Below are 10,518 nucleotides of genomic sequence, written 5' to 3' on the forward strand. Positions count from 1 at the left end.
AAAACTAACTAAACTAGTAGGTAGTATTATTATACTACTACACACACACACACACACACACACACACACACACAAGGATAAAAAATGCTGTAACCCCAGCACTTTCAAAAGGTGGATTTTTCTTTGAAGAAGAGAGGTCCACCTTTCGAAAGCACTGAGGTTATGGGGTTTTTATCATTTTATATGAAGACTTCTTGAACCTGGGTGTTTTTCTGACATTGTCTGTGTTTGTGTTGATATTAGACTTTTAACTTTAAAATAGTTTGAAAAATGTTTATTAATTTTTTAATAGAATTGAGCTATGTCGAGAGGTAGTGGATGGATTTCGAGTATTTTTTGATTTTACCTTACCAAGTTTACTGTTATATCGGAGTGAAAAATCTCAGTATTCATCAGTTCGAAATTTCCAAGTTCCAGCTCATCCTTTAACCAGGTAAGCATCACTGCGTAGTTATTTAAGACATGCAAGTTGCAGCAAATTCTTGAATAGTTGATTGACAACTAAAAGATACCAAAGGTTCTACCATGATATCTTTGATCAATATTTGGATAACTATAGGAACATGAAAAATTATATCCTTGAGAATTAACCGATTCAGAAATTTGTATAAACTCTTTTGTAGCAACCAGTATTTCAGCCTTTTCAATCATACAGAGTCAAGTGAAAGAATATAGGGTAAGCAGATTGTGACTTGATATGCATTTGTATTTTTTATTTTTCGATTGATCAAACTAGTAGTTCTATTTTACTTTTATTTGTCTTAAACAAAGTAAAGGAGTACTTTGCTTCTCCTGAACTGTCATTTTGTTTTAACAGTTAAAATAATTCACACAAAATTTAAGTATTTTGAAACTTTTATGGCAAATACATGTTTTAATTTAAAACATTTTATGGTCGATAGTTTTGTTCAGATCTAGAGCCTAGATTAAAAGATCAGATTCTTTTCAGTCTTAATTTTGTTTTTGATAAAAAAACAAAAAAAACAGAGTGAACATAAGGAAAATAAAGGGAAAAAAAATTGAAAGAAAAATTAATTTTCTTAACTCCACATTTAACTTTTTATCCTTTTACTTTGAAGACTGGAGCATCTAAGAAATGTATTAAAAGCTGGAGATTTCAAAAGTTGCAGTAAAGAGCTTTTTCAGCAGTCTGATATTATTTACTATGTAATTTAAATACTTCAATGCATAGATAGGAGAAACATAGTTCTCATGTGATTAATATTAACCACTTGTTTCTGACTTTTACAATACATCCAACTTTACTTTGGGTAAAAGATTCCACGGTCAGAAAAACAGATAAATTAAATCAAAGAAATCTATTAAAAAGAGTGTGAAAATTCATTTTTTTATTTAAATTGATAATTTTCTTTGTTTCTGAGATTATTTACTGTACATATAGATTTAACATATTAGCAAATACTACAAGAGTTGAAGTGAAAAGGCAAGATTTCAAGGAGTAAAAAACATGTTTGTAAAATATAATCACTGGAGAGAGGAAAAAAATATATGTTTTGGAGATTAATAGATAAGATTGTCAAGTATATGATGGCAAAGTTATTGATAATTAAGTAGTAACTTCGTTTTATGTCTTAGCATTATAATAATAAACTGGCTATTTGATCAGCTTATTTTGTGAACAGCTGCATGTGTGTAGAAGGGTCACAGAGTTTACCACATTAACTTAAAAGAGCTACATGATCACCACATAAAGTGCATTCTGAGTACCTGGCTAATCTGTAAATTTATTTTACAGTAGTGAGGCTGTGTAAAACTTTTTTTATTCTGTGGTTTTCTGTAAAACCATAGTAGAAATAGAAAGTGATCAGTTAGAATTTTTATTTGTGTGAACTTATGAGGAGAAAACGTTTTATCTCTAATTATTGAACTATTTAATAAAGATATCCCAATTACCTCAATAATCAACCAGAGTAAACAAAGTTTGTTTTCCACAATTTAAAAAAAAAGACTACTTTAAGTCATCAGATTAGAATTTTTCAGTTGATCCTTGCTGTTTGTCTAGGTTGATTGTTGAGTATATCCTCTAATCTAAGGAAGTTGTGTGTTTAAACACAAGGTTGTAATGGCCATTTTACAGACAACAAATTGAAATATCAACTGACTGAAATATTTTGTTCAGAATATCTTAATTCTGTCAATTCTCTGCTGCTGTGGAATTAACTGTGCAAATACATGTTAATAATTCAAATGGATATTCCAAACAAGATATTTTTTCAAAAGTTTTATTGCCATAGGAATCATTAACTTGTGTTTTTTAATCAAGATTGTTGACAGGTGCATAGAACTGAATCATACCTGATATGAAGTAAAATTGGAAAACTATAGGATTTTTTTAACTGCTAAGCTACCATCCTGAATCTCTTCTATAAAGTTCAACTGAAATTTGAATTAATTACTTTAATCCTCTTGTAAAATTTGTATGTGTGTCATAAGCTTAGTTCTTTGCAGGATTGTTGTAAGTAAAATATTGATTGACTTGACTGTGTTCAAATATTCATTGAGTTTTCTTTATCATATATGCTTTTTAAACTCTTTTTATCTTTGAAATGGATTGAAAAGTTCATTAAGATTTTCCATCTTATTGACTTTTGTCATAGTGTCACACACAACAGTGATTCTGTTGAAATAATAACTAAAGAACACAGAGAAGTATCCACACAGCAGATACCCTCTTGTAATGGTACTTCACGAAAAACTTCCTCTGCTGCATCAGTCTTGCATTTGCCAACATCACTTAGTGGCAGACGAAGCTGTAATGCTAGGTACTCGGCAAGTTCAGAACATCTATCAACTTCAGAACCAGTTAAATCCCACTTACACATGAGAAGGGACAGTCAAGGATTATCTGATTCAGGTTTGTTTCTTGTTGCTGTGAAAGATGTGTATATATAATAAAACAGTTCAGACAACAGGGACAAAATAAGCATCACATACAAAAGACAGTTTTAAAAGGGCAAATGTAAAAAAAAGTATCTATGAAAGTAGTATCCACATAGTAGTAAGGATATATCATTTATTTGATTTACTTTCTAATCATAAGCCTCATATATGAAAAAAGAAAAACTTGAAAATTAAAGCATTTACAATGCATAGCCAGTTATAGAAGAGTAGTTGCTTGTAATGAAAGAGAAATATAAAAATAAAACAGGTCACTACAACTGTATGCTGGAGATGAAAAGTAAAACTTTATTCTGGTAGTTGCATTATAGCCCCATAAAACCAAAGATGATTAGATTAAAATTTAACATTTAAATGTATAAAAGATTAATTTTTCCTTCAAATTATAAACTCTCCAACCAATTGTGCTGTTAATTAAGAGAGTGCACAGTTAAGTGAATGATCTCAAACATCCATTTATTTTGACTAATCTGCTAACTATGTAAGCGAAAAACTGTATTTGAAAAAACAAGTTTAGTGTAAAAAGCTTTGACTATTGATATTTTTAAATTTGATTAACATTTTATAATATTTACTATTAAGTATGTTAAAAAAATTTCAGTGAATCATACATTTGAAAACTGCATAATATTATTAAGGCTGGATTGCCAATTTTGGGAAATAAGTTTTACTTGTCACCCCACTGGTCTGATTGTAGCAGTTTGAACTTGAGTACCCATATCTGCTCTTAGTTTTCAGCTTTCTGCCTAACTTCTACAAGTGTCTCTCATAATAAGGTATATTTTACTCCTCTAACAGTGTTGAATGTACGCTAATTTTATTTGCCCATCTTTTATGTGCATTGCTTTTTTTTTAACTATTGTCTGATTAGTTCTATTGAAATGTCACAAAAGGTATTAAAGGAGTTACTTTGTGTACACTTCCTTTTTTTAAATGCCAAAATTTATGTAACTATTATGTAATATTAGTAGAAAGACCACTCCACAGGTGGCTGTTTGTGCTAGTAATTACTAATAGTAGTGTTCATACCTCATTGAAAAGTATTCAGATTGTGCTTTTTAGTCATACGCAATTCATTCCATCAAAATGATTCAATGTACAAATCTCAAAATTTTCATTAATTTTATTTACATAAACTGTAATGTTTTTACATATTAAAAGTGGTACTACTTATTGAAAAAATAATAGTTTTTAAGAACTTCAGTTTCTTAGTACTACATTTTTAAAATTACATCAATAAAGATATAATCAAACCCTCATGTACAATCCTAGTGAAAGTCATGTTCTTGTTGTGAAGAGAGTACTTTTATTTAAAATTGTTCTATTATAAAGAAATGGTTGTTGCACATACCCCAGTTATTTTTCTAATTGTCTGAATTTTGAATACCCAAAGTGTGAAATGTTTTATGGATTTTTGTTTGTGGTGCCATGCAATAGATGGTGCAGGAGTATAGGTTACATACATAGATACTGACATACATGCTACTATGTTCATTATAGTAAGATTTGTAAATAGATAAATTATATTTCATATAAAGTCAAAATTGAAACTCTGTTTGTAATATTTTTTAATATTTAGTAGTTTACAACTAAGTATGATTGATAAACAAAAACTATTATAAGAGTTATTACCTTGGGAACCCTTGTATACACATATGTAATTTTGGTTTGAGAGAGGATTGACCAACTGTAAGGGATGATTGTACAGTAATTGTTTACTCTTGAAAAATATAAGTCATTATTATTATTATTATTCCATTCATGATGTTATTTCTTTGTTTCACGTGTTTATCTAAGATACGTTGCTATTGAGACCCTTACAACATTTATAATTTTACAAGTTTATTTTTATTAATAAATTGCATAGATTACAATATTTTTGTTAAGTCGTAAATTAGTGACAATATTTTTAATAAGCATTCTAAAGACCTAAAACTATTTGATTTCAAAATCTATTTCTGAGGGATAAATATTAATGTAAAAATCATTGATATTGGCTTGATTAGTGAATAAAAAAATATTTCAATTATACCATTTTTGGATGAATTTCATTTTGTTGAAATGTAAGTTTTTCTGATTTTAGCTAGTAACAGCTCTCCACCAAGAAGGCTGTTGCGCTCCTCAGGCCCCACAGTTCAAAACCAACTTAAGTCAAATAACAAAGAAACATCTGATTCTGAGAGTTGTCACCCAACATCTGCAACTGTCCACCATAACTTAAGAGCAATATCTCTAGCATTTCAGGGAGTTCACTCATCTACCACATCATCAAGTGTTCCACATGTGAACACTTCACAACTTTCCAGTCTAGCACAACGTACTCAACCTCCACCACCATTAAGCCTTACATCTGTACATGTAGCTAGTGCAAGTTCCTCGGCTTCCTCCACATACTCAGGACCTTCAACCCCTCCTCTTAATAACTCAGCTCTCTGTTTGAGAGAAAGTTCTCAAGTGCTAGATGAGGTACTTACTTGGCAATTGGTACCAGAAAGTGTTTACAGGAAAATTCCTCCACCACCATCTGTTGTATATGGAGCTCACCATCTTCTTCGTATGTTTGGTAAGTATAAGTAGATCATTTTAGTTTTGTAGGAAGAGATATGCTATGATTAACTTAGTTTCTTATATTCAATGTTTTCATCTTACAGAATTCAAGTTCAGTAGAAATGTTTGGGTTTTTAGTTTTTAATTAGTCCTTTTACATAATCATTATATTGTTTTATGTAGAAAAACCTAATTTATTATAATTTTTAAAGTGAAAATACAAAGCCCACTTTTTGGTTGTGTGAATAATTATAAAGACGTAAAAATGATAGATATATAGGGACCACACACAGTGAGTGACAGCAATTATATGGCAAACTTATTAATGTGCTCAAAACATTACTACAAAAAATACAAAAGAAAGTAAACAAGTTGTGTAATACACTAATATTTTTATTTTTAGTCATTTGCTTTACATAGAGAATTACACCTTGTTTTTATACTACCATAATGTTTTATCATTAATATGTGATTGTGTAATATTGTCCTGTATTACTCTTGAATCTTCATACTGGCACTTTATGTAAGTCAAGATGTGGTTGTGAGTGTTCCATTCATCTTTTTACCATTAAGATGTTAAAAATATCATTTCACCACATTTTCTGTATGTTTAGAATCATTGTTATGTTAGTAAATAAATCCCCATCCAACGAGTCATGTTCCTGGGGAAATGATATGATGGATCAGAATCTGACTGTCAGCAGTCAAGGTACCATAATATTTTGTGTAGATTGCTAAAACCACTGCCTGAGATACAGTGACAAACTTATACTAATCTTCCATCATGTTTCATTGTAGATTTTGTACATTGACCATGATACAGTTTTCCTCTCCCCCATAAAACTAAACTGTGTTTGACCATTACTGAACAATTCAAATTTTTATTCATCAGTAAAGATCATATGTTTCCAGCTTCATTCCACTGTTTTTGGTCTGATGCCTATTTAAAATGTTTGTTTAGGTTATCTCATCTCAGCAGTGTTTTTGAGCAGCTACTTGTCCATTGAGGCCACTTTATGCTTATGTGTATCTTATTTTTCTTGAGGTAACATTCAAACCTGTAATTACAACAAGGTATTTGGCTGTATCTGTACTTGACCATCATCTGTCTCATAAAGTATGTATTCTGAGATGCTTAAGATCACTTTTGGAGAGTTTTGGTTTTTCTACCTCTGCAGCTTCTATTATTAAAAATGGCAGTTTCACATACCCTCTTCACAGTCTTCCATGCAGCTCTTATTGAAACATGGAGTGTTGCCACAATTTTTCTCATGGAGTATTCTTGACCAGCCGAAACTTTTATTTCTTTCACATGCTTGTCATATGATACTTCAGTCTTGGAAGCCATAACTGGATTCTCACTATTACTTCTGAATATAATATGGGTTCCTGTGCTTTTCTAGGATTTATACTTGTGTGGCATTTTCTAATTGGTTGAATAACACCCAATCACAGTGTAAACTATCAACAGGTGACTGATGCATTTCATTTTCACATAATAAATGCATGGCATTTCTCTAGTATTTGATCTTACATCCTTTTTTTCTCCCTATTTTTATAATTATTTCCAATGCTATATATATTATTCTCTGTCCAGAGTAAAAAGCTAACTTTTTGGCTGAATTGTTGCATAATATTTTTTTTAGTTCAGGATGGTAGTAGATAAGATTTTAGAATTACAGTTATAAACAACCTTCTGTACAGCTTAAATTAGCATGTAGATCAAATGGATTTTATAAAACACTTGAATGTGATGTAAAGTAGCCTTTTTAGTCCTATACTGAATAAAATTTGCAGTTATTGAAAGTTGAATAATATTTTCCATTATTTATGTGTGTGTGTGTGTGTGTGTGTGTGTGTATATACTTCATTGACAACAATAAACAATGCCTTTAAGACATGGTTGTATTAGAAAAATACAAAATTGTATTTGAAATCTTGACTTAACAGTTTTGTAAAATTCATAGAACTTATGCAAATACTATTATGCTGTAATTGTTTGAATATGCGATTAATCTAGTTTGGTGTTGATAATTTTGTTTCATGTTATCTTGTAGTTAAACTTCCTGAACTTCTCCATAAGATGAGTCTATCCCATCGAAAACTCAACCCAGTTCTCCAACACATCCATGGATTGCTGCAGTGAGTAACCCTAAATTACATATTAACTATAAATAACAGTTTCATGGGTCCTATTTCACAGTGATTGTACTCATTTATAAGCAGTAACCACATATCATTGTTGGTTGGTAGCCTATACGAGCTAACTATTTGAATGTTTTCAAGAGGAGTATTCAGGTTTTGCTGACTTCTGTGCTGTTTCATATAATTAGTTGATTCCAGTTCTAAATGGTGAAGAACCCAGTCAAGTGAATAATGCACTGGATTTATTTCAAGAAGATCCAGGCTCAAATCCTGACCAGTACCAGCTTAGGAATAGTCCTTCTCAGGATTCTACTGAGGATAGCAGCTTAGCAGCTGAAACATGGGATAAAACTAGTTTGTAATTAGTATATAGCAACTTTAAAATGTTACTAATTAATAATTAGACTTAGGTGATCATATAGGCTACTGATCATGACAGTGATTGGGATCAGATTACCACAACTGTAATGTAAGCACAAAATTAACTCCCATATATGTAAACAAAGATTCATATCATTTTATAACATGTAATAAATTAAGATCAAAAATGTGTTATAATAATTAGAAGCCTTATGTAAATATGGCAGTAACCAAAACACAACTTTGAATAATAAGTCAGTAAAAATATTATACCGAATTTAAAGATATTAATGGAATTTTATTTTTTGGGTTAATTTTATAAATTTTGTGATAAGAGAAGACCAATACAGATGCTGAAAGTAATGGTAAGTTTTGCTGTAAGAGTTGTTTTCATTCTAGTTAGACAGTATAACTGTGCTCAAGCATATAAACCTTTTTTAATTGCACGTATATATAGAGAGATAGATATGTGATCAATAGGAAATACATAAGAGTTATATGGCGTGTTCGATGAAGTCAATAAACTGTGAAGATGTGATAGTACAACTGTATTTTTTTAAACCTTAAATGTTTTCTTATGTTACACTTTGCATTCAAACCTGTCATTGTTACACTGATACCTAATAACAATGGCAGGTTTGTTCTTCTTATAATGTTTACTGTAGAGCAAAATTAAAACCAACATAAAAAATTTGTATTTTAATTATTGTAATTTTAGTATAATGGCTATTTTTTCTAATGTTTCGTTTATTTAACTTGTTAATTAACTGCATATGCAACAATTCAGTTCTGCTGTTGGTAAGGTTATGAGCTTTGTGACCAGATGACTTCAAAATATTCCTGAAAGTTGGGTATAATTCAAATGTGAAACATCTTTTATATAAAAATAATTCACTCTTAGTAACATAATTCTAACTGAAAGTAAATTCTTATGATTTTACCAATATCCATTATTGACTCATTTACATACTTGTTTTGACAACATATGGAATTGTGGTGTTGCTAAAGTATGTTTTTAAAGTTTCTTGATAAATTACTTTTTTTTTAAATTAAACTGTATTGAACCCCTCTTTAATTTTTCCAATTTTGATAAAATGTATGTAATCACTTTAATTTATAACACACACTGGATCCATTTATGTGCATCATTTAAGTCACACTAGGCTATCTAGTGCTGCTTGTAATCAGAATGTTTTATTCATTGAAGGTACTTGACAGAGCGGCATGAAGAACTTTTCCCCTCATCTTTTTACATTGTTACTGAAGATGAGAGCATTGGTAGCAGCACTTGAGACTAGACAAGGGAGGAATAGGATATAGTCAGCTCTTTTAAAGTTTATTGCTAAGTAAAAGTATATAAAAATAGGCTCTTAAATTTCAGCAGGACTAAAAAGAGTACAATTAAATCATGAAACCTGTATATGTGTAAGAAATGTCATCAAGTGAGCAGTATGCATAATCAGTTACTTGCCATGTTTTTTTTTTCTTGGTTTTTCACAATAAAAACTTTAAGAAATTGTGGGCTAATTTCTTTTTTCATGGTATAAAAGTTGTCAAAAAATATTGTTTTATTACAAAATGTTTTGTTGCTTTAACTCAGTTGTTCCCAAACTTATTTGTCCACGACCCAAAATTTAAAATTTACATTGGCCTTATGACCCAAATAGTATCAGTACCTACTCAGCACCCTAGCAAATCACTGCAGATTTATAACATAATATTGAAGGAAACATTTGGGAAAAAATGTAGACACAATTACTCAACTTCTTCTAATTTTATTTTTTCTGAATAAGTTCAACTGTTGACCAAAGAAAGCTGCAAGCACTAATTTACTTGAAATTAATAAAAATATAGACATCAGTGTTTGCTCAGCTGATTGTTAATGCAAGCCCTTCATTTTCATTGGCTTCCATGATACTGTTGCATCTTCATAATCAGTTGATCCAATCTTGGTTTAATATTGATAGAGAGAGTGCAGTGCAGATCATGTTGAGGATTAAGTCTATTTCTTACCTTGGTCCATGAGGCTTGAGACTCCTGATTCACAGAGGTACATTGTTGCAAAAGGCAGCAGAACTTTTTCAGCTTCCCAGTTGAGAATCATCTTATCTTTCAGTTGGGCCAAAAAACTTGAATACAGAAGCTGAACAAATTTTTCCTAACTAAACTTGATTTTCCTGGAGATGAATCATTCTTTTTTTCACCTATATTAATTATAGTTTAGTTGCGACCCTGCATATGTGTTCAGTTCATTCAGGTAATGGAAGATGTCACTCAAATAGGCCAATTTTGCCAGCCAAGTGGAATCCTTGAAGCAGCCAGCCAAGACATGCTTCTTCTCATAAAGATATATTTCAATTTCAGTTCTCATTTCTAAAACTCTTGCAAGGATCTCTCTTCGAGATAGTGTACTTCAGAGTGAAAGAGCAGGTCTTGGTGCTCAGATCCCATTTTCTCACACATCTTTCAAAACATCCTTAAGTTCAGACCTCTTGCTTTGATAAAGTTCACAATTTTGATGGCATCCTTGTGAATTCCAACTGCATT

General features: G+C 30.7%; 1 protein-coding gene across 5 annotated transcripts in view; it reads left to right on the top strand.

Annotated features, from left to right (window-relative positions):
* The window catches only part of LOC106471176 (male-specific lethal 3 homolog), a 44,613-nt gene extending 35,136 nt beyond the window's left edge, over positions 1 to 9,477 (top strand). For 4 of the 5 annotated variants that reach the window (XM_013931765.2, XM_013931764.2, XM_013931763.2 and 1 more), the window contains exons 8-12: positions 293 to 433; positions 2,619 to 2,875; positions 5,003 to 5,482; positions 7,524 to 7,608; positions 9,179 to 9,476. In XM_013931765.2, the coding sequence (XP_013787219.1) occupies positions 293 to 433; positions 2,619 to 2,875; positions 5,003 to 5,482; positions 7,524 to 7,608; positions 9,179 to 9,263 (1,048 nt within the window). In that variant the 3' untranslated portion in view covers positions 9,264 to 9,476. Of the gene's footprint in view, positions 1 to 292; positions 434 to 2,618; positions 2,876 to 5,002; positions 5,483 to 7,523; positions 7,609 to 9,178 lie in introns of all 5 variants that reach the window. The other variant, XM_013931766.2, reaches the window with a different exon arrangement.
* Positions 9,478 to 10,518: the final 1,041 nt, after the last annotated feature.

Source organism: Limulus polyphemus, unplaced genomic scaffold (genome assembly GCF_000517525.1).
Source record: "Limulus polyphemus unplaced genomic scaffold, Limulus_polyphemus-2.1.2 Scaffold4457, whole genome shotgun sequence".
Taxonomy (NCBI): Eukaryota; Metazoa; Arthropoda; class Merostomata; order Xiphosura; family Limulidae; genus Limulus; species Limulus polyphemus.